Source organism: Theobroma cacao, chromosome 2, assembly GCF_000208745.1.
Source record: "Theobroma cacao cultivar B97-61/B2 chromosome 2, Criollo_cocoa_genome_V2, whole genome shotgun sequence".
Taxonomy (NCBI): domain Eukaryota; kingdom Viridiplantae; phylum Streptophyta; class Magnoliopsida; order Malvales; family Malvaceae; genus Theobroma; species Theobroma cacao.
The window spans coordinates 18,149,618-18,174,066 of record NC_030851.1 but is presented as its reverse complement, the minus strand read 5'-3'; the positions used below and the strand labels follow the sequence as shown (position 1 = coordinate 18,174,066).

The window sequence follows — 24,449 nt, the reverse complement described above, 5'->3', positions numbered from 1 at the left end:
ACCAAAGTCGGTTCCAGGTTGAGACACAAAATAAAGTAGCTATCGGAAACACTTAAAATCAAACCCCCGTGGCTTGTAGGTTGGTTCCAAGATGAAGTATAGTGTAAAAAGGCTACTGAAAGCTTGGAAGATCAACACCCCAACAAGGAGAGGTCAATCCTAAGAAGAAATAAAAGAGAAGTGAAGCTTCTAGATGTTTGGAGGATCGACACCCTTACTTCCAAAGCTTGATCCTTGAAGAAGAAAGACATAAACAATTCAAACACATGGAGCTAGGATCAACACCCATGCTTTAAAAGCTTAATCTTATAGTGTAAATTGAAGAAAAATTTCCAGCCAAGATCGACATCGCCAACAACCAAAGTCTATCCTAGAGTCGCGGCAGACCAGCATTAAATGCTTCAAATGGTAAGTTTCTACCAATTTTGGCCTCCAATGGCTCTAATTGATTAAGAGGCTATAAAAGGATGTTTCCCACCTAATTTGAAGAAGAAAAAGACTTTGAAAAATCTCTCCACACTTGAGAAAAGCTTCAAGATCATTTATTCACTTCTCATAAAGCATTTAAGTTTTTTTTCAAGCATTCATTGAGTTGAATTTTTCCAATGCTCTTGTACCCATCACTTTCAAGCTAAACCTTATAGCCTATCAACCTTTAAGAGGCATTTATAGCTCTTCATTTATTGTAAAATTCTTAAGTGGTTATATCTTAACCGATTGAAAAAGGTTATGTTGGCAGGTTATATCTTAACCTAAGTAAAAGGTAAAGAGGTTGTACTTGATCCTTCAAAGGTATTGTAAAGGCTATGCTTAAGCCTTAAAAAGTATTTTTTATAATGAATTTAAAATTCCATAATGAGTTAAGGGAGAGGACATAGGCAAGGAGACCGAACCTCTACAAATATATTGTGTTCTTGTTTTTACATCGCTTGGATTTTTATTATTCCAATTTGTTATCTTTATTCTAATTTTGAAATGACAAAGATGATATACTTGAAAGAGTTTTCAAATGTACAAAAAATCCCCATGGAGTTTTTTAGTTGGTTTTATATTGAAAATTATTTATAAATCTTCAAACTCTAAATTTTCAGCTATAAGAATCGACCTTTAGAAAGTGAAGAATCAATTCTCAATTGTAAAAAAGCAAAATCTCTTTTTCTATTACAAGAAAAATCGATTTTCAAATAAGTACATGTCGATTATAGAGAAACAGAAGCCACTAGATAAAGTGAGAACAGACACCAAGGAGTTAACTATTGATTCCGGAAGCTTTAGAGAGAAAAGGTCAGAAACTTGGAGAAGAAGCAGAAGTTAACAAATGGATAAGAATGGAACATAGAATTTCAAATTTGAAATTTTGGATTAGCGCGAAACACACATGAATCAACCCTAAGAGCACAACATGTCGATTTTGGGAAAAGAACAAAAGGTGCAGACTTGGAGCATGTCATGAAGAACTGACACTAGATGAAGAACATGTCGATTCTCAAGAAAACCAAATAGGTGCAAATTTTCCAAAATCATGAAGAATTGACACCAAAGGTATAACATGTCGATTTAACAAGCACGATAGATAAAAATCCAATTGGTACAAAACAAAAAGATAAGTTTTAAATCTCATTCCAACAAGCAGAAAAGGTTCAGGCTTATAAATACCCACCCAAAAGACACCTAAAAAAAAAGAAAAAGTGAAAAAGAATCAAAAGAGAAGGAAAAAGAGAGAGAAAGCAAGAGAAAAAATTTTTTGAAAAAGCTAAAACAGAAAAATCCTTTCTTTATTCTAGTAGTGCAATGACCATCTCCCAAGATCATACCTTTCGTCACTATAGAAAGTTTATAAGCTTAGACACTTCTATTTATGACCTTTATTCTTAAAAAGCTTTCACCTTTAGTACTCCCATTGCTCATCAGCCTTCTTTAAAGGCAAAAAGTTCATACCTTTATACTCCCACTCGTTTGTAAGCAGTTCAAACGTGTTTTTGTCTCACAATGACATGCATTTTTTTGATCATAGAGTTGTGAAAATGAGATAATGAAATTCATTTTGATTTATTGATGTGTAACTCATACATGATGAATGTCGTCCCTAAAAAAAAGACGATGTATTTTTAAATCGCTATTACAAAAAATTGGTCCACCATATTTTTAGGATAACATCATCACAATCAACAATTAACGAAAAATTTTTGTATCTCTTCTCATCATATTTCTATGTCATCATTGCGATAAGGTGTTGTTAAATACATTCAAATTGAAAAACTATGATACAAATGGCTCAACTATAAATCAATACAATTTGTTTATTTATGTTACACATTGTTGCATTTAGTAACATTGTTACCTCAAATATTTAATCGCGACACTGAAATTATTAAAGCCAAACTATCATCCATACAATTGACCATATAAAATTTTAAATTATGTTTTGATTAAAACAGTAATATTACACCAATTTATCTTGCATTATCATTTTTTGCAAAATTTTCTTCAATAGGATTTGATATAGTATACTTTATAGTTATTGCTAAAATAAATATCACATCCGTTAAAAAAAACGTCAGATTTGTCTAAACGTCTTCTAAATAATTTTTGTTTATTTATTATGAATTAACAATTTGTGAATACAATTTAAGCAGTCCCAACTCGCACGAAGTTCACTTTGTGACATCAGAGCTTCCGTTCCACGGCCTTTGTATTTTCTGTTAAAAACTGAAAAAAGGAAGACTTCCTAAAGACCTCGATCCACTTCAGTGCAAGGAGAAACGCCGCTCTCAATGATCACTTGAACCTCCGCCCTAGTCAACCCTAATCTAAGAATGACCGGAGGCGGTCGACGGAGCGCTCGAAGCAGAGCCAAGTCATACACCGATGTCAACGAAGACGCTGTTCACAGAACTAAACCAAACTCCAACCTCCGCAGAGATAAAACTAGAGATCGCGGCAACGCGCTTCGAATCCTTAACGTTAATCTTAAAATTGTGCTTGGGTTCGGCATCCTGGCGTCCTTAATCATCTTCTTCTTAGTCAGTCATCTCATTAATCCAGCTGAAGTAGCTCGGAAACCCAGAGTCGTCACTCCATTTCCTGCTCCCAAAATTATGGAGTTACCTCAGGTGCACCAAGTGATATCATTTCAATTTTTCAACTATAGAATTTTAAAATGCGACTATATGTATGCTTTAGTATTTGTTTGTTTTTTTATTTTCTTTAAACTGAGGGGGAGACTTGATTTGTGGCAGTTTCAAGGACAGCACAAAGAGAGCTTATACTGGGGAACTTATCGTCCTCATGTTTATCTTGGAATTCGTGCCAGGTAGTATGTTTTCCGTTTCATAGTATGTGATATTTTTTACTTTTATAATTTTGATTAGAGAAGAAAAAATCATGTGAATACGAATATTTATGTTGTATTCATTCTTGCCCTGAAGAGATTGTGAATAATAATGTGCTACAATTTTGCGACATTCCTTGGGTTTTGTGTACTATTTGATTCATCACTTATTCTGAGTGTTCAATCACCACTGATGGGGGTGTTAATTAGCAATTGTAAATGGCAGGAGTCCCCGGTCTTTGATTGCTGGGTTAATGTGGATTGGTATAAAGGATGGGAGGTATTTTATGCGACACATCTGCCAAGATTCTGATGAGCTAAGCACATATGGTTGGACACATCATAATGGACGTGATTTTGGACATCAACTTCTGGTTGACCAAGATATGACTTTAGCAACAAGTTTCTTGAAATCTAAGGGGGTGGGCAGTGGCTATGGAGGAGACTGGACAGTTCGGATTAATGTGCAAAGTCAGGGGTATGTTGGTTCATTTGTTATTTTAGCTTTCCATAGTTAATTGCATATGTTAAACTTGGTGCATTTATTAGTTACTTTTAGAATATGTATCTTGAAAGAGAAACAATTTTCCCTAGTAAGAATGCTGCAAGCAAACCTGATTGAGATGTGAAGGACCTGTTTGGAGTGCCTTGTGTGACAATCCTTTCTTGCACTTTGTATGAACTCACTTGATCATTTGGACTTGTCATGGTAAATTAAGAGCTTATATTGTATATTTGCTTATATTTGAATTTATTGCATTGTTATCAGTTGGTAAATTCATCATGCAGAAAGTGCAATGTTGTTCTTGGAGAAATTTTGGCTATCAGAAACAAGATAAGAAAAGCCAGAAGGAGACTGTTAAAGTTGATTTAGACAGTACAAGAAAAAGGTTGAATAAAAGAAAAATACATTTGTAAATGTATTAAACTGATGATGAGGTCTGTGGGCCTAAAATTTAAAGTGGTTTTCAGATTTCAGTTTTAAGACTAGAATTCTTTAGTTAATATAATGCATGATGTATAAATTTGCCTATATAGCTGGCCCTACACTTTGGAGAATGAGGATTAAGTTCCATATTTGGTGAGGTTAATCTAAGACCTGATCCACTATAGATGGATGAAACATTTCTCCCTCTCTCCACTCCTCTATGCACTCATACTTGCATGTTCATTTCAAGCTAGAATGACAAGATTTGCTGAAACTATCTGTAGCATTTGTTTACTTTCATGCAAAGCACAATGTTCAATTCTGAGTGTGTTCTTAGCTGAATATTCAAATTTCTAATGCAATCATTATTATCACGCTCAATTTACATATCTAGGTGGAATGACGAGATGCAGAAAAATGTGCACCTTTTCTTCTATTTGGCTGATGAAGATGGAAATTCTTTAAGTTTAGGTAGAGATATCTTGGACATTCGTGAGAATTCTCTCCTGGCATCAGGGTCACGCACAGACATTGGAGGTTGGCAGCTACATTTAAAATCAGAGGTAAATGGTGATTGAATGACAGAGTTAGAAATGACCAGACTTACTTCTATTTGTTTGAAAATTTGATGCTCGTGATTGAAATTTAGTTTATATGGTAGGAAGTTTTCTTGGCTTACTTGCCATTCATGCTATCAAAGCAACTCAGGTCTCAGAAATCATATTCCTACTGGTTAGCATTTAGGGAAGTGACTGACCTTAATTCCCCACCAGTATAATTTGTATTCTGTTGCTTCAAAATCATTAGTTGTCAAATTGCCCAATTTGACACAATGATATGCGATTTATTAGATATGTTGCAATTTTGAGTACTCTGGATACAAACAAAACAAGACATAAATTATATTAGTTAACTAGTTTGTTTTCTCTGGCTGAATGTCAGCCTCCAAATAGCTTATATACTCCTGTAATATTTGTTTGAAATAGTTAGTTGACTAATAAAACTTTCCTGCCTATATCTCTCACCAATTGCTTGTAAGGTTTCAATATATGGAATTTACTCAATAAAAATTCTAGACTTCAATATTTTTTTGTTTCTGCATAGTTTTTTCACTAGATACTGATCTGAAGCCAACTTTCATATGTTTCTCTTTTGTAGGCTGATTTGGAAGTCCATTATTCTGGTTTCAGGACACCTCATATCCACAATTTGTCTGATCTTGTTCAGGAAAACCTTGCATCCCAAGTATGTTAGATTTTCATATGTGTCCTATATTTCCCTTCAGTTGTTCGAAGCTTATACAAAGTATGTATTGTTTAGTTTTTAGGGGTTCTTTCCTTGACTTCTTTTGTTTGTTATCTCTTACCAGGTAAGAAGATTTAGTCGGCTGCAGCTGCCTGATATCTATGAGAGCTCTTCAAACATTTTAGTTTTTCAGGTATATTATGTAAACACAATTGTACTTGTCTTGAAATATTTTGCATTCTTGTAGTTAACTTTGGTTTGTCTTTCTTGTCTACCTCCTCGGTTTTCAATTGTTATGCACAGATTTCAGGGAGGATTCCACTGGAAACAGATACTGTCTTTGTATCTGGAACTGGTATAAATTCAAGAGTTGAAGAACGCATAAGCAATCTTGCCGGTATCTTTTATTCTCCATAATAAAACTATTGTTAAATTAAGAAACTTTAACAGTATTGAGGTTTTTGTCCTTACACATAAGCAGTTATCATGCTTTATTATCTTTTATCTTAACATTTGATATTTAAAATCTTTAAATCTGTTTTTCAGGTTCAAGTTTCTTTTGGAATTAGATCCTATAATATCATCTGCTGCTAATTAGATTTAAAAAAAAAAAAAATTCTATTTTTATTTCTGGGCCTTTCCTGACTTTACAGTGAGTTTTTCTATTTCAAGACTTATATATTCCTTTGCTTTATTAATTTAGGTGTCGCATTGACCAATCAACTAAAAGTAAAACAGAGAGAATTTGATGCCAAATTTGAGAATTGCTTTCAGCTTGCTGACAAGGTATTGATATTTCTTAAGTAGTTTCATTGTTCTGCATGTTCTTTGGTTCTTCCCATTTTATTAGTTATTTTTCAATCTCTATCATCATGCTCTGTCATAAATTGTGTGGCTGTCACTTAGATATCCTTTCTAGTCACCTTAGGTCCTGTAGAAGAAGAAATATAGTAATTGCTTATTTTTGTGCATTGGGTTATCAATGTCAGGAATTGGTTAGAATCTTTGGCCCTGATCAAAGCTGTTTTAATTTAAATTATTGAATCATATAGTACTTTTTTTGTTGAGTATGTTGTTGAATAATGAGACTCATTGTGTCTCATGTCAGACATTTCTGATGCTCCTCTCCCCCATGATTCCTAGAAATGACATACTTCTACCTCATGTATCAATCTTGATAGTTTACTTGGAGAGGGAATTCTTTCCGGTTGCTTAGCTTTTGGGCTATTATTTTAAAACTCAACAGACCAAACTATAATATCCTCTCTTATTTAGTATAAGTTTTATCGACATGGTGTCATGATACATAATTTTGGCAATTAAGAGTTCAGCAATGCTCAATAAGATGCCCTCTTGTAGGCACTTAAGGTCATATCAGTAGCCATTAAGAGTTATTTTTCTTTTCCTTCTGCAGTCTCTCATTTTGTCTGCAGTGGTGTTAATTTTGCTCTTCCAGGAAGATTCTGATGTTGTACCATTGTGCTTGCAGCTTGATTCCAAATCCATTACTGTTGGCAAGGCTGCTATTGGAAACATGTTGGGTGGCATTGGCTATTTCTTTGGCCAATCAAAAATTTCAGTTCCCAAAAATTCTAATGTGAGTGACTTGCAATTTTTTTATTTCTTTTTGTTCATGCAGTCTAATTGTCTTTTTTAGGGACATTTTACTTGCTACTTGATCATTCTAGTCATCACAGTCCTTTGTGGCATAATTCCTGTTTACCTTTGTCCTAACTCTCTGATCATGCCCCAAGAACATAGTAGAGGATATTGGCTATTGGTAGTTGACTTACTTCTCAGTTTAAGTTAACAATTTTGCAAGAGCCAGATACACAATAAACTTCAGGGAGTAAGGTTAAATTGGATTCTGAGAGCTCAATAAATGTATGTTTGCTGGGTTCCAAGTAACAACTTGTTGGCAGCAGTTTCTATGTCCAAAATCCAAAATGCTTCCAGAAGTTTCAGCTGTCATATCATATCTTTCTCTGCCAACAGTAACATGAAGTTGGTGTTATATGATGTTCAATCATTTAGTTCATCTTACTTCAGGATCTCCTGTATATTTCTTATTTGAGTAATTGCAGGGGGTTTTATTCTCAAATAGAAAGGAATAACAAAGACCAGGAAAATTGAGTGATCAGATACTAGATTCTGCTGTATATGTGTAATGTGTCTATTTGTGTGCTCCACACCACGCCCACCCCCACTCCCTTCCCCCCGGGCCTTTTCTACTTTTTCGGTTTGCACGTAACTCTACCAGAAAAAATTTCTAGAGCTTGTATTTATGATTAGCAGTCCCTTGTTTATATTGTCTGACAAAGTCATACAGTGGGGTATATCTCTTGTAGGTTAAAAGTCATGATGATTTTCTTCTATATTGGCCAGCTGAGCTATACACAGCTGTTCCAAGTCGACCTTTCTTTCCAAGGGGATTTCTCTGGGATGAAGGTTTTCATCAACTACTAATCTGGTTAGTTGCACATTTTTGTGAGATAAATATCTTGCTCCATTTTTTTTAAGTTTATTTCTGCAGTAAGCCACACAATCCAGAGTTGATTACTATGTATCATGTTTATCATGCCCGTGGCATGTGCCTGCATGTATGTCCACAAATGTTGAGCAGGCGTTGGGATCTTCATATATGCTTGGATATTCTAGGACACTGGTTGGACCTGATAAATATTGATGGTTGGATACCTCGTGAGCAAATTTTGGGTGCTGAAGCACTAAGGTAACTTGCAGTAAATTCAAAGTTCCAAGTTTATCAGGTTATATAATTCTGAGGTTTTTTATGGTTTAATTGCAGTAAGGTTCCAGCGGAATTTGTTCTGCAGCATCCAAGTAATGGAAATCCACCAACACTATTTTTGGTTTTACGTGGTAAGTTGTTTTCAAATTAAATTGTCCTATAATGCTGTTGGGAGGGTGATTTAACTCCATCAACTCATAGGACAGAGAAGGATTACTTCAGAGTCATGAAAAGCTTTGGTCCTAGGCTCTTTTGCAGTGGTATGCTTTTCAGCGCAGTGCATCACTGGATTGTTATCTACCAACACCGGTTTGAGTACCTGCAAGTCATTTTTCTTAAAGTAGATGGGAGATGTTTTAATCTAAATTCAACCAGTTATTTTCTGACCTTGGAGCAATTTTGACTGTTAGATGGATAATTCTCCTATTACCAATCGAGTGATTCTGCAAAGTACTCATATTAATATGATAAAGATTGTATCAGATGATTCAGATCTATGGTGTTAGATTGAGAAGTCAAAGTCTAGTGGTCTATGCTTTACTTTGGGAATTTGACTACCATGCTTGGACATAGGTTGATAAAATAAATTTAGATTTAGTTCCACAGCAGAGATACAATAATTGGATGAAGTGCAAGAAGATGAGCATAGATAATAAGAATTTGATTTGTGAATATATAATATTTTCTGAGGAGTTGGAGATACCCTGCCAAACAAGCAGAAATATGATAGTATTTGGTGATCATACACGTGCAGGCAACAAAAATGTGCATGGCCTAATGGACATGAAATCAGGCTCTTCCTTCGCTTGTGTTTTCTAATTTGTTTGGAGTCTTAAAATTTTTTGAATTGGTATGATTGACGGATGTTGAGTAATTTGAAATTGTAGTTCCCTTTCTTTGTACTCTGATATGCATTATTTTCCCTGCATTAAGATTCCATCATACACAATACACGATGTGAAATGTAGTATGAAATTCTCTTTCAGATCTGGTTAATGGTATAAAGAAGAACAAGTTCTCAGCCACTGAAAGCAATGAGATCATTTCCTTCCTACAGCAGGCTTTTGTTCGGCTTGAAGCATGGTTCAAGTGGTTCAACACTACCCAGTCAGGTATATTACTAGTATTTTTTTTTCAGGCAGGGTGTTGTCGAAAAGAATGTGTGTTAGCAGTGGTGATCCCCACCCCCCTCCCCTCCCTCCCCCCCCTTGGGTTTGGTTGGGGTTATGTGATAAATGTGGTTGAAGTTTATCAGGCACTAGAATCGAGTCTCTGTCACATCAGTATATATATGTGCAATGGCATTATGATGTGACATTGAATATAAAGCAGGCAGAGTTTGGCAAACTTTACTGACATTCATACTCAGCATTTTCTTTACCCCCGTGTGTTGTGTCACAGTTGTAGTCATAACTGTATAAAGCAAGAAGTTCAGGGCAGGAGGATATTATTGATGTTTTACAATGTAGTTTAAATTCATACAGATATAAACAACTAAAATTCTTTAAATTTTTGTATTAAATTTGCTGGTAGAATGGCGATAATAAAGTATTAACATGTCCAGAACAACCTATGTGGCTGGGCTAAGGCTTTCTTGAGTTTGTTACTCAAGTAACTTTTTTGGAAGCACATTCTTTGAACTGATTTTTAGATCTATTAAATGCCCTTGCCATGGATACATGGAGAAGCCATTTTGAATTATTGAGAACTTGAGGTAATGAGATTTACCTTTTTTAAACCCTCCCCACTCCTTTTAATTCTGCTATTGATTTTATGATAACAGGAAAGGATATTGGTAGCTATTACTGGCATGGGAGAGACAAATCAACAATTCGTGAACTAAACCCAAAGGTTCTATGTTTCAGCATTTTGTCAAACATTGACAGTCATATGTAAACAGAAACTTTTGCTTTCTTTTGAAGCCCTTAAACAATAGTGCGTGATGTTATTAGCTTTCAAATGATTGTTGTTTCCTTTCAGAACATTCCATGGAAACAATTTTTCTGGTAAACTACATGTTTTTCTTAATGAGCTTGAGCCTTGGGGTCAAAGCAACAAAGTTTTGTCAGGGTAGGCTGCAGCTGTTTGGCCCATAATGTGTCAGAAACTTGGCTTGCAAAATCTTTTTCCTTGAACTGTTGGAAACCAAAAATCTTTTATGATGTTTGGATTTGGGGCTACTAATTGGATGTTTTAGGCACCGTTGGATTCTGACCTTGTCTGAGGCCTAAGGGCAATTGGAATCCATGGTTTTGGAGACAAGTCAGCTTATCCTAGCTTTGTTTGGAGCTTTGGTTTGCAGAGATAGTTTACCTTTTTCATTTTGCATAAGTTTTATTTTGAAAAAAACAAAGCTTCTTTTTGAAGACCTCTGTAGTAAATGGAAATGGTTTCTGCTGTCTCCAGACACTGTCATCTGGGCTAGATGATTATCCTCGTGCATCACACCCAAGTGAAGATGAACGCCACTTGGATCTTAGATGTTGGATGCTTCTTGCGGCAGATTGCTTGCATTCCATTGCAGAATTGATTGATAAGGAAAATAAACCTGGAAAGGTAGAAATGCATAATGAGAAAAAGCATTCTCCGAGTTATAAGAAGTTACCTATTAATTAATAGATCTTGGAAATGAATTGGTGCAGGAGTATGGTTCTACAGCTAAGCTGCTTTCAGACTTTGATATTCTGAATCAGGTTTGTCTTTTGTCATCAGGTTGTCTGAATTGTTTTCTTATTACTTTTTGATGCTCTTAATGGGTGATACCTGATTCATTAAAAAAAAATCTTTATAGTAATGTTATTTTACACAGATTCCTCTTTCCTTTTCATTCCATCTTCTCTGCGAAGAGCACAATGTAGAAGTGTCTTAGAATTTTTTCAATGTACAAGCAATTCTAATTATTGCTCTTAAAATTCTGCTTTTTCCATGTCTCATTGGTCTTGATGCTTTACCAGATGCACTTAGACCATGCTTCTGGAGCTTATTTTGACTTTGGAAATCATACAGAAAAGGTATGCTGCTTGTATTTTGGTTTTTTACATAAACTATATTATCTAGTAATTTATTGACCAGTGAATGATTCATGTTAGACCTGTTCTCCATTTTATCTGGCAATATATGCAGATGAGGCAGATTTTTTTTTTTTGAAAATTATGCAATTTTACTGCTGAATGCCAAAGTAAAACAACTTTGGACTTTTATGAATACAATAAGATAAAAATAAAAGTAACTGAAAAATAGAACCCCCAGAAACATTATATCCGGACTTAGGGATATCCGGATGCTCTCAATATAGAAAACAGGACAGAACTCCTAACAAAAGAAAAACTCCTAGCTCCCAACATTAGACATAAAGCTGTCTGAAGCGTGACAAGCTTGAGAATGCAGTCCGAATCATGACAACTTCATTCATCCATGCACAGCATCCTTGACTACTTAGTCCAAGCCTTACTAGTATAATAATGCTGTCCAAAGAGTACGTGTCTGAACAGAGTAGTCCTCACCAACTCAAGTTGCTGCAGCAATCAAACAAACCTTATATCCGTGTGAAAGCATATCCAATCAGCTCACTTATTTAATGCTGATGCTAACTAAGCAAACAATTATACTTTGGGCATTGAAATTTTCTGGGCTGTTCCGTGCCTGTTTTCATAACTGGAGTGTCAACTTTCTGATTCAATATGCTAAAATGCCCCAACATTATAATGTGAAAATTGAATTTGTTCAGTTAAGTAGATTGTCATGCCATTGGCTTAGATTTATGACTCTGAACTTTATTATACCTTGTTTCAAAATTTTTCATTGAAATTAGCTCTCTGCTGTTAATTATTATAGGTCCGTTTAAGTTGGAAAGAAGTGACTGTAGGAAATACTCATGCAAATCGAGAGCTTGTTCGGGAGGTATTAGAAAGGCCAGAGCTGAAATTGGTTCCTAATCTTGGTTATGTCAGCCTTTTCCCATTTATGACCAGAATTATTCCACCTGTAAGTTTCCTAGATGATCTCATGACCAAATTAATATATTATCAGTTCTGTGGTGCTTTTGCTATGTTGTCTTTGTAAACAGTTTGAAGCTCTTTTTATATGTTTTACTTTTTATTCATCATTATAGATTTCTCATGTTATGCTGTTTTTTTTTTAATAGAATTCTTATATTATACTTTGTACAGGAATCATGGATTCTGGAAAAGCAGCTAGACCTCATTTCAAACCAGAGCATCTTATGGACTAATTATGGACTCCGTTCACTTGCCAAAACCAGGTATTCCTGAGCAATGTATTGGTTATTCTGTTCAGTTTAAGGCTATGATTTACTTTTTTTTTTTAAAGGCGGCTATGATTTACTTGATCTTCTTGTTTTATTTGCTTTAATGAATCCAAGTGTCTTCTTGCATGTCTTCTTCTATGCCGTAGCTCCTTGTACATGAAACGCAACACAGAGCATGACCCACCTTATTGGAGAGGTCCAATTTGGATGAACATGAACTTCATGATTCTTTCTTCGCTCCGGCATTACTCATTGGGTAAATGATCTTCACCTCTCACACCTCTCCTCTTCCCTCTTCTTTCTAAAACCACCACCAAATTGAGAACAGGAAAAGAGAAAATGAAACATTAAAAACGAAGAAAGTTAATACTTTTCCCTTATCTTCTGATGCCTCTGGTTCTGCTGATCTACTGAGTAATTTTCTGCAGAGAAAGGACCGTACAGAGACAAAGCCAGAGCCATTTATGATGAGTTGAGACACAATTTGATAAGGTACAAATCACATCCTGCCCACCTTAGGTCTATTACTACGCTCAACCGTTTCTTAAGTTCAATTCATATACTTTTGCTACAATGTCGCAGAAATGTTGTTCAAAACTATCACAAGACTGGGTTTTTGTGGGAACAATATGATCAGAAGCAGGGCAAGGGAAAAGGTGCACGTGTATTTACTGGTTGGACATCACTTCTGCTATTAATCATGGCAGAAGCTTACAATGAAATGTAGGACATTGTGATTAAAATTAAATTTTTTTTTGGGTAGAACAAAGTAGTAATTTTAAACTGCAGGTAAGTCCTACTCCTTTAAAGCGTTTGTACGTCACAGATATGGTCATATGTAGGTATATGATATGAAGCCTTCTTAACCCCGCACATTGTTCATTCAGAGTGCCTTTTAGCCCATCGCTTATATGGGAGCCAAGCCAAGTTCCCTAAAACTTTACCTTTCTTTTTTTTTGTATTATGCGTTTTCTTTTATATGATTTAGTTTACTTTCTTAGAAACTGACCAAGTTCAAATTGGTTCCGAGTTCCTCGACCAACTTGAACCAAGTACAGAAGGGTAAAACTCTCTAAGCATTCTTTTCAATAAAACATTATAGATTAAAATGGGCACGGCTCAGAACACCTCAGAGAGCTAAGCCGAGGCCCATCCATACGTAGGAATTTTATATTCAAATATTAAAAATTTATTTTAGATATTATTTTATTAATGCAATAATAATTTGGACAGAGCGCAGGGTCAATATTGAAAACTTCAACCCAAGAGATGGAAGGGTGTTGGGGTTAAGGCTTGAGGTAACACGGCCCATAAACACCCTTGACGCTCATTTCTTGGAATAAAAAATGATATTCAAGGGGAAGGGGATAGATATATTATCCAATCAGGTTATGCACCGATAGATAATAAACTCAAGTCAGAGTTACGTCGACTTCATCAAGACCGACCAAAGAATTTGGTGTGGCTGATATTAAACAACCCATACAAGTCGTTAACACTATCATGATGTGCTCCCAGAGCTAGAAGTGAAAAACATCTAACCCCGACTTCGGAGTCCAGCTCCTTGATCCTCCTCAGGTGGAAGTTCCTATTTGTATAGGATCAATATGGAAGTTCCTAGAACTCCCAAGACCATAGAATTGATCATCACTCTCTTGCATCACTGATGAATATTGGTGAGAAAAAGTGAAAACAGCAATCTTTGAATTCCTATCTAATCCAACTATAAAACTTGAAAACAACATCAAAGAATCATCAGAGATTTATCATCATTCTAGCTCCCATCTTCTGTCATATCCGTGTCTTCAGCCATTATTATCTCCATATCCCTGATATCTCGCTTCAACACATTGCCCAGCCTTGCTATGGCCTCCGTCTGCTGTTGTAATACCTGTTCCCCAATAAAATCATTCATCATCATCCAAACCGCAGATTAAGTATTGATATAAAGAAAGCTGACATGCAAGAATCTTGAACAATTGGTGCAAATCCAACAGCAGATTCTGTAAACAATTACTTGAACATAAATTATGGTTGTTAGTATAATCTATATTATCATTGCAAAATAAAATAATGATAGCGATGATAGGTTACTATCTTTCCAAATCAACTATCATAGATGTGCTAGTAATAAAACTTGTTTCAATATTTATAATGCAAGAAAGCTTAAAATTGCTAAATCTTACCTCCTGCATTTCAGCAAGACTTTGCTCATGGATTTTAGTTGATCCTGTAAGATAAAGAGAACCTCCAGCACCAATAGCATTTGCTTGAACACGAGACACGATGTGCAAGTTTTCAACCCTCCTAGAAAGTTCTGCTCCAGATCCTTTCAACTGTGATTTCATCTGCTAGTCAGTACAAACTCTTGAAAACAGCGTAGCAAACACAAAATAAGAGAATCAGAGGAAAGGAAGACTAGCCTGTCTAGTTATTGCAGCCAACTTCTCAGCCAATTCAACTTCCCCTTTCATTAAAGGCAACCGGCAACCCTTACCCTCCAATGCTTCCACTATTCTCATCATCTTTAGGCCACCATACAACGATAAAAATAAAAATAAGTACACCCAAAAGTTAATGGTTAATGCCATGTCCAGACTGACCCACACACCTGAGTCAGTTGTAATTAGCAGCCTTGAATCAAGCAGATTCTATTTTCCTTTTCCATTTTATTTATCTATTCATTTATTTGTTGGGTTCTGTGATGGGGGGCAGAGTATCGGAAAATCAGAAAACATGAAGAATGGATGTTCAGCTCAACAAAATTATGTTTCCGATAATTGCCTATGTTCATGCCAATCATTTCTAATTGATACTAAACTATATAACATAATTTGTTCCAACCTTTAAGAGGCGCCTTTGAAGGCTTTGCTCCTTCTGTCTCATTCTCTGGATCCATGGAAGAGTTTCAGCTTGAAAATGCCTTTGAAGCTGCAAAAGGAAAAGAATGTGAAAACATACTTTAAACAATGATGCACAGAGATTAATGGAGTACACATTACCATTTTTACATTGCTCCGTGTCATTCGCAATCTCTCAGCATCTGAAAGGATGACTTCATCTTGTAGCTGCCACAGCAATACAAAATTTCAAGAGTTCAGCCAACAGAGGCCACTCACAAAATACAATGAATGAAAACTGAAAATGCAGTCATAAGAAAGACCAAGCCTGGGGTATGTTTAGGTACTTGTAAAACTTCAAAAGTATGAAATCAAATGTACATTTGACCACATTCACCACCTTTTCTTCCAAATGCTACCAACAAAAATAATAACACACTAACTACAATGTCCTGCCAGAGTAGTAAGAGCTCTACTTTCTAATTTCCTTGCATATAAATCTACTTAATTTTATTCGTATTGAGTATCTTTCAAGGTTCCATGCTGTTTCTTAAATCCAGAGGTACCAACAACAAAATTCCATCAGTTTGGCCATGCAAACGGACAGCTGTACAAGAGATTCTTCTCTTTAATTAGTTATATCAGGAAAAGTTCCAACTGAATAAACATCATCATATTACTAGTGTCAAAATCTTATATCCATGCACACAATAGCTATCAGCATCCCTTACTAATGAAGATATTCTGGACCATAACAATTCAAAGTAACAAATTAATGAAGAAAAATCACTCTCCACATCTCGAACTACAACAAATAATTACCTTCAACCGCTGTGAAAGATCCTTAAAACCCTGAACAAGCTGAGGCCAGAGTCTTTCTCGATCAGCACTCTCCATACCCTCCAGTTTCGCCATAGCTTCCGCCCACATGATCTACAAATGTAAACTATCATCCAACCTTAGAGGAACTTGATAAACCCAACAAAAAAAGAAGAGAAAATTAGTGGTAAAAACCAACAATTGCAGAAGGAAATGCTAATAAACTTACATCTGATACACCAGCCGGCTTCCCCCTGGACTGCGCATCTATTACACTAAACAACAAATGCTGCACAAGATTTAATTTAACCATCAATAGATCATGCGAACCACATAAAACCCTCAATACTTTATTCGGTTGCATTGAAATGAAAAAAGAAATCAACAAAAATAATGATTTGATATACACATTTCAAACCGTTATATAACCAAAGGAAGCAATAATAATGAGGCTTCAGAATAACAAAATTACAACTGTTCTTCCTCTCAATTTGAATTAAAAACAATTAAAATTTGAATTAAGCATTGGAAGAAAACAAACCTTGAAAGCATACTTTGGGTTCCCAGGCTCCTCCTTGTAAGCATCCACAATGGCCTAACAATCAAACATAACAATCAATTATACTATAACTGAAAGTGATCTGAAGTTAGGGTTTAAATTTATATATGAGAGAGAGAGAGTACTTGAATATCACGATCAGCGAGAGAGAAAGGGAGAGGAGCGACGGGAGCCATTTGGGTTGTCAATTGAGCATTGTGGAGAGGAGTGGATGACGGAGTCTGGAATCCGAAACCACCAGAAGGTGCTGCTACGGCTGCAGTTGGTTGTTGTTGTTGAAATAACGGAGTCTGTTGCTGTTGCGTTTGAGAAGAGAACGGAGAGGAGAAAAGAGAGGAGCCGCCAAAACCTGTAGCGAAAGATGGCGTTGAAGGAGTCCCAAACGCCGGCGTCGAGGACGGAGTACCAAAACCAGGAGTCGAAGACGGAGTTCCAAACGCCGTCGTGGAAGAGGGAGTGCCGAAGGCAGGAGTGGAAGAGGGAGTGCCAAACGAGAGCGTTGAAGAAGGAGCGCCGAAGGCGGAACTGGAAGCTTGAGCTCCGAACATTTTCGATGGTTTTGATTGTTGAGTCTGTGGAGAGGGAGGTAGGGGATTTGGTGTTGTTTTTATGGTGAAGGCGCCATTAGAGTTAGAGGGTGTTTGGCTGACGACTGACGGACGCCTCTATTGCTGCCTGCTGCTGGGAGTCAGACACTCATCAGTCATCGATGGATAAAGTGAAGGGCGGCATTTGGATGCAAACGCAAAAAGATGTTCAGGTTCGGCTCAGACGAAAGTTTTGAACCTGAAACGCCAATCCCAGCGGTCGTTTTTGCTACAAAAAGCTTGCCTATTCTATTCTTTATCATGATTTTTGCTTGTTAATAATCTAAGAATGAATGACATAAAAATATCAACAGCATTTATTCACCATCTAATTTTTGTAAATGATACAATTCTACTATAAAATATGAAACATTATTAAAGGAAACTAGTAATAATAGGGTGAAATTTCCTAATCTTTTTAAGTTTTAGTTATAATTTTATACAAGTCCATTATTATCCATACCAAAAGAATATCTTTCATTGGATACACAAGTCCAACTGTTAATCAACCTTTAATATTTTTGTTAGTATGATGACTTGGTAATATTATTTGGATAAATTTTTTATTAATTTTAAAAATTACCAAACTATATAAATTATAATTTTTTTCTCTCCTATACAAAAAAAAATCTCTACCTTTTCCTCTCGCCAGTCAACCACCTCGTGGTCAGAGGGGAGCCTAGGGAGTGCCGGCTGGCCAGAGGGTAGCGTGCTTCCCTACCCCTAAGGGAGTGTCTACCAACAGCGGAAAAGCACGACCTTAGATTGCGCTCCTTTAAGGTCAGTGCTCTTTTAGGGGCCATGCTCCCCATTGGGGAGATTCGGTTGGATCTAGCATTCCCTAGCCAGATCCTATAGCGGGGTGGCTGCGGGCGTAAGGGAGTGTTGCCAGGGAGCCTAAAAGAAAAGAAAAAGAACGATATATTGGACATTTTACTTTTATCATATTAATGTCATTTATATGTTTGGAGTAGACTGTTTATTTCAAATACTAATTGACTCGCATGGAATTATAATTAAAACTTGGGGGTTGAGGTATTTTATCTTTAATAATATTTTGAGGTGTTAGTGATGGGTTTAGCTATGAACGGCATACTCAAAATACGCAGCGGAAAGAAAATTAAAACTTTTAACTAAATAACCAAAACATGCCTCCACCCATGAATCATATTTAGCATATAAACGAACAAAATAAATTATTATTCAGAAAGTTACCTTGTCCAGTAATTTCGTAATCACAATGGCACTTCTCGAAGCAATCCCACGAACACTGCAAAGAGAAAAAACCCTAGCCAATCAAGTGTTTGGTCTCCAATGGTAATACACACGATTGCACTTGAACTTTCAACAAAGGAGGGAGTTTTTAACTATATTTTGTATTAGCAAAAAGGACAACAATTGTTCTTTTCTCTTTTCACAATCTTAGCCGAACCTCTCTTGAAAATTGCTTCATAAGCAATTTTCTCTTTCACACAAAAGGAGTGGTGGCAAAGAGAGAAAACGCTTTTCTTTTTCTGACAAAAACTAGGTTTTCTTCAATTATGAAAAATTCTCATATGGAAAATAGTTAAAAGGTGACTTATATAATTAGGTTAAAATAACTTTAATTTTGCAATTAAGCCCTCAATATTATAACACATTATAATATTGGGTCCATTACTTAATTAAACTCTTTTAATTAAGTCCTTGAAAATTAAAATCAAAATTAATTTCCTTTATGTTTTGCAATCAAGGCCTTATAATTATAACTATTTATAATTATGTCTAAAACTTAATTAAACTTTTTTAATTAAGTTTATAGAAGTTAATTACCTAGCATGTGATTTAAGTTTAACTTAAATCATCACTCTCCCAATTTAATTCAAATGCAATCATTGTGTGTGACCCATTAGGTTCCCAATATGTTGGCAATGAAATTGATTAATGAATGAATTAATTAATATAAATTTCAATCAATTTATTTATAATCAATTCCATAGACCAAGATTGACATCTAGTAATACATCATGGCCACTCAATTGTTAGGAGAGTCAAAGGGTTCTTTAACAACCTTTCAGTGTACAGTCTATCGGTGTAATTTATTCCCTCATCATATATCCTAAAGATGATAAGAGCTTGGTACAGTGTCTACTCTTATTGATCACCATATTTGTTCCTGCAATTATAGCATTAGCTTTATAGAGAGTTATGAAACCTTTTTTTTCATAATCTCCATGTCACCTTGGTCAAGGACTTCAATAAACTAATGTTAACCAAGAACTGATAGGATATGTCTTATAAAACACTTGAGGTGATGATTCCTCTCTTGACCACTCATTTGCCTTCACATGTTTCATACTATACCCAAAAGCATCATGTTTTTGCATCCTTAGTTAGGCACCCGTAGGGATGAAATGAAAGCATAGCACTCCACATATAAAACAACTTGGTATCCCAAGTCTAGGAAATATTTACACGACTGACATATGAGAAGTGTTGCATAAACATTGGAGTGTATTACCAAATGCACTTCTCATGGCGAGTCATGTTTAGTGAACTTGCTCTCCAAGGTAAGCACTTATATTCTAGTTCCAAGTATCTCTATACTTCAATCTATGAGATCGATTGCTTACTTCCAAAGTAAGAAACATAGAATATACTAGTCTTTAAGCATCATTGATGTCCAGTCTCAATGATACATTAACTAGGAACATTTTGAGATTATGCTTTGATGCGTAAGGATCTCATAACTGCAACCCATTACAGTTCCTTTAAAAGCCATATTAATCTCATGGACTTCATTCAATTAGACTTATAAGTAATTATAATTGATGCCTTATTGATGAAGGAAAATCTCTAATCATTCAACATGAATGATACTATTGCATGATTGGAATCAAGCCTTAACCAATCCCAATTGGCTACAAGGCTCATCCCAACAATTAGGTGCTTTACAATGAAATGTGATTGCCAACAAAATAACATTACAGTGTTTGGTATATATGAGAAAGTACTTATTCAAATATTGAGAAAATAATATTGCAATGTTAGATTTATAAGCAGTTTACCGAGAATGTGATATTAATTTCCGAATTTACTTTTATGTATAAAAATGCAAGTTTAATATTCTTATTTTTTAATGTAAATTTTAATATGATATCATCCCTTCAATAAATCTAGCTATTCATACTCTTTAGTAATTTTTTTAATAAAAAGAATATTTCTTTTTAATAAAATAATAAATTTAATAATATAAAAATTAAAAAATTGACATGGAACTTTTTTTAATTATGAAAAATTAAAACTTATTTTTTTCTTTTCCTTTTTTTTCTAAATCTCTCATTTTTCTTTTTCTTTCTCATATTTCTCTCATTTTCTCTATCTTAAAGTTTTTCTCCATTTTTCTCTCTTTGACTTGCTTCTTTTTTGTATTGTAGTCTACAAACACTAGATTAGCATCGAAAGGCTAGATCCATCACCTCCCTTTCTTTACCTTTTCTTTTTCTCCTCCTTTCTTTTCTCTTTGTCTCTTTCGCACATCTTTCCTTTCTTTCTCCCTTTTCGAATATCTCTCCATACCACTTCTTTATGTTGGTGCAAATAGGGTTTATTTGGAATTCAAAGGAACCAACAAAATTGACTCCGAGGCGTGTTTTTGTAAATGCTATCTTTAAGACTTATTTTGCGTCCATCACTCAGTATGCAAAATGAGAGTTATGCAAATAGTCTTAAGGATACAATAAAGCCAACATCTAACTTCGTCATGCACTTATGAGAGTAGACCATGTTAACTTTACTTTTAATCCTATTTTGAAATGATAAAAATCGTGAGTTAAAAGTTTTAAAAACTCCTTAAAAATCTTTTGAACTTTCACATATAAATGGCTAAGGTTTCATTCAAGAAAAGACTTGAAAAGCTTGCAAAATTGGACTTATATATGGCACGTATCGAGACTTCTATTTAAAGTCTCGATACCTCATTTAAAAAATCATCAATATATCAAGACTTTCTTATGGAGTATGGAAACCTTGTCAAATAGAAAATAAAAATGGGAAATGCTTTAAGGCTAGTGTCAAGACTCCTTATTGAAGTATCAAGACTTAGCCAACTTGAGAGCAAACCTTTGAAACAAAGGACTAAGGTATCGAGACATGTGACCAAGGTATCAACACCTAGACAACCTAAGAGCAAAAATTCAAATACAAAAGGTCCAAGTATTGAGATGAGTGCCAAGGGTATTAAGGCATCCTGAAATAGAAGCACTTTGGCTTTTCAAGGTATCGAGACCACCAAAGGAGGTATTGAAACCTTATTCAAAGTTAGTAAGTCTACTCGTAAGAAGTATTGAGACCTCCACCAATAGTCTCGATACATAGTGAAGCCTAGAAAGAATGAATAGAGACCTTAAGCCAAGTATCGAGACCTTAAGATAGAATGTGTGAGAAAAACGAGTCTTACAGCTAGTTTTTGCATTTAATGCTCCATTACAACTCCAAATGTCTTCAAACATATGAATTGAAGTTTCCTATCTATTTTGAAGGTTGAAAAGTCTGAGATAATCATTCCAAAAGGAGAAAACAACACCAAACACTCAACATCATTAATTTATTCTTTTAAGCATTCATTAAGTCTTAAATACTTTTGATTATTTGTACCAATTTCGAAAAGCTAGTAATTGCCTTGCATTGCTCTGTTACTTCTCTTTTGGGATTGGTTTCAATGTCACTCGGTAAAGTTCCTTAAGGCCAATTGTTGGCATTAGCAAGCTGACCCATTTATGTCTCAAGATTTCAAAGGGATGTTGCTTAACTCTAGATTATTGCATCATTCTTTGTCATGTATTGCATGAACAGTTATTCAACAAATGGCTTCTTCTCAAGCATAGGAGTTTTAGCTTGTGGTGGAAATCTAAGAGGAAAAGCTAGCTTTGTTGAAGATGAAGGTCCTTGAGTGTTGCTTTATGAGAAATTAGGGTGATTTCTCTAGCTAGATTAAAATTGTTGGAATAGGGATTATTCTATTGCCCATTGTAATTTCCAACATATTGCACTGACTCAATATTAGTAGGACAATGATTACTAGCATGCCCTTCCCCATTTAGTTCACATGTTACAAATGGGCTCTGAACAACATGAACACTTATAGTGTCAAATTTCTTAGACAATGCAACTACTTGTGCAGTTAGAGCAGTAATTGCATCTAGCTCATGAACACTTGCAACCTTCCTTGGCACCAATCTCTCAAGTGGCCATTGATAGTTATTGGAAGCCATTTTTTCTAACAAATCATATGCCTCATCTATAGATTTTCCCATTAACGCTCCACCTGCTGTAGCATCAATAGTGGTTCTGATTAGACTTAACAATCCATTGTAGAAAGTTTATACTTATAGCCATTTCAGTAACCCATGGTGAAGACATCTTTTAAGTAAATCCTTGTATCTCTCCCAAGCTTCATACAATGATTTTGAATCCAATTGCACAAAAGATGTGATGTCATTCCGCATCTTCGCTGTTTTAGCTGGTGGAAAGAACTTAGCTAAAAATTTCTGAGCCAAATCATCCTAAGTAGAGATAGAACCAGCCATAAGAGAATTCAACCAAATCTTTGCCTTGTCTCACAGAGAAAAAAGAAAGAGCCTTAATCTAATAGCATCTTTTAAGACCCTATTATGCTTAAAAGTATCGTAAATCTCCAAGAAATTCACAATATGAGCATTCGGATCATCATTAGGTAACTCGCCAAATTGCACTGAAGTTTGAATCATTTGAATGATTGTGGGCTTGATCTCGAAGTTGTTTGCTTAAATAGTAGGTCTTCGGATGCTAGAGTGAAAATCCTGCACAAGAGGAACAACATATTCTCGCAAAGACTTAGCGTTTTTTTCTTCAACCACTGTTTGGTTGTGAGTTGAAGCTTGTAAATTCTCCCTTTGAAGTCTTTAAAAAGTTTACTCGATTTCTGAATCAAATGGAACAATTTCCAAATTTCTAACTCTTTGCATACAACGACCACAAACACTTGAAAATAAAGAAAAAGAAAGTTTGAATTAAGACTAAAATTGCTTGGTATTTATATTAACAAAAATTAGTACAACAATCCTCGACAACGATGTCAAAAAACTTATTGTTGAATTTATCATGCAAATGCATGTATCACTAACAAGTAATATAATGAAGAGTAGAGTATTGTTTCCACGAGGATTTATTATCAAAATTTTGCTAAGTACTAAAATTAACACAATTTAATATTATCCAAACACAAATCTTAAATTAAGGAAAAATATAAAGAAACTAAAACTAGCTAATTGGATTGGTTGCTTCCTTTATAAAAGAAATTTTTAAAATCCATGCTTTACACAATCACATCAATCCACAAAGATCTTACTCCAACAAATACTTGAATCTTAAATAAGAAGAAAGCAAATTTATTTCTTTGCCACAGGAAGGATCAATTCTGAAGATGGGATAAGTTAGTTTTTAAGCAAACATAAACAGTGAAAAATCAATTTTGAGAAAAGAAGAAGTTAGTTCTTGGAAGACAGAAGCTTCAAGAATTGGGAAGAACCGACACCTCAGAGAGCAAGAATCGATATTAAGAGAACAGAATGTAGAAGGCAGAGATGTGAAGAAGAAAAAATTGATTCTCCAAGAAGCAGAAGTCAGTTATGGGTGAAGGATGTACCAAAATACACAAGTATAAACACAAAGAATCAATTCTACATGGTAAAGATATCGGTTCTTAAAGCACTGAAAGTAAGATTCAGAAACTTGCTGACCAAGAAGGAGTTGGTACAGTTGGATAAATTGGAGCGTCAAAAATTAAGCTCAAATTCAAATTTTGGCACTAGAACATAAGAAAGAACTAACACCTTGGGGTAAAAGAATCGACTCTCCAAAAGTGCAAAGGTGTCACCTTTGAACCAAGTTGTAGAAGAACCAATATCTTAGAATTAAAGAATCAGTTCTCCAGAGATAGAAAGCTTCAAATTTTAATAAGAACTGAAAACTCATGATCAAATAAGCAATTCTCCATATGCGACAAAAATGTGCAAGCTGGTTGGAATGTACGAAAGCTGATTCAAATTTGACTCCAACAAGTAAGAAATCACAGGGCCCATATATATATATATATATATATATAT

At 35.1% G+C, this 24,449-nt stretch overlaps 2 protein-coding genes across 2 annotated transcripts; one reads left to right on the top strand and one right to left on the bottom strand.

The window, feature by feature from the left end:
• LOC18609047 (mannosyl-oligosaccharide glucosidase GCS1) lies at positions 2,646-13,442 on the top strand. Its single transcript, XM_007044015.2, has 22 exons — positions 2,646-3,113; positions 3,240-3,313; positions 3,558-3,809; positions 4,654-4,822; positions 5,418-5,504; positions 5,629-5,697; positions 5,808-5,901; positions 6,208-6,290; positions 6,994-7,101; positions 7,853-7,974; positions 8,128-8,235; positions 8,311-8,384; positions 9,240-9,365; positions 10,037-10,104; positions 10,660-10,809; positions 10,896-10,946; positions 11,208-11,264; positions 12,088-12,237; positions 12,423-12,514; positions 12,667-12,776; positions 12,949-13,012; positions 13,103-13,442. The coding sequence occupies exons 1-22, from the start codon at positions 2,817-2,819 to the stop codon at positions 13,245-13,247; spliced, it is 2,550 nt and encodes an 849-aa protein (XP_007044077.2). The 5' UTR covers positions 2,646-2,816; the 3' UTR covers positions 13,248-13,442.
• LOC18609046 (nuclear pore complex protein NUP54) lies at positions 13,923-17,539 on the bottom strand. Its single transcript, XM_018116531.1, has 9 exons — positions 16,864-17,539; positions 16,721-16,774; positions 16,409-16,468; positions 16,183-16,293; positions 15,523-15,588; positions 15,365-15,451; positions 14,944-15,045; positions 14,707-14,856; positions 13,923-14,411 (listed from the first exon to the last, which is right to left on the bottom strand). Exons 1-9 carry the CDS (start codon positions 17,284-17,286, stop codon positions 14,295-14,297), a joined length of 1,170 nt encoding a protein of 389 aa, XP_017972020.1. The 5' UTR covers positions 17,287-17,539; the 3' UTR covers positions 13,923-14,294.

Bases quoted from the DNA above. Each gene is read 5' to 3' on its own strand.
- LOC18609047 (XM_007044015.2), top strand. From the start codon at position 2,817: ATGACCGGAGGCGGTCGACGGAGCGCTCGAAGCAGAGCCAAGTCATAC. The intron at 3,314-3,557 runs GTAGTATGTTTT...TGTAAATGGCAG, and splicing joins TATCTTGGAATTCGTGCCAG to GAGTCCCCGGTCTTTGATTG. The intron at 8,236-8,310 runs GTAACTTGCAGT...GTTTAATTGCAG, and splicing joins TTGGGTGCTGAAGCACTAAG to TAAGGTTCCAGCGGAATTTG.
- LOC18609046 (XM_018116531.1), bottom strand. From the start codon at position 17,286: ATGTTCGGAGCTCAAGCTTCCAGTTCCGCCTTCGGCGCTCCTTCTTCA. The intron at 15,589-16,182 runs GTAATTATTTGT...TTGCTGTGGCAG, and splicing joins ATCTTTCACAGCGGTTGAAG to CTACAAGATGAAGTCATCCT. The intron at 14,857-14,943 runs GCTAGTCTTCCT...ATGAAATCACAG, and splicing joins TGGCTGCAATAACTAGACAG to TTGAAAGGATCTGGAGCAGA.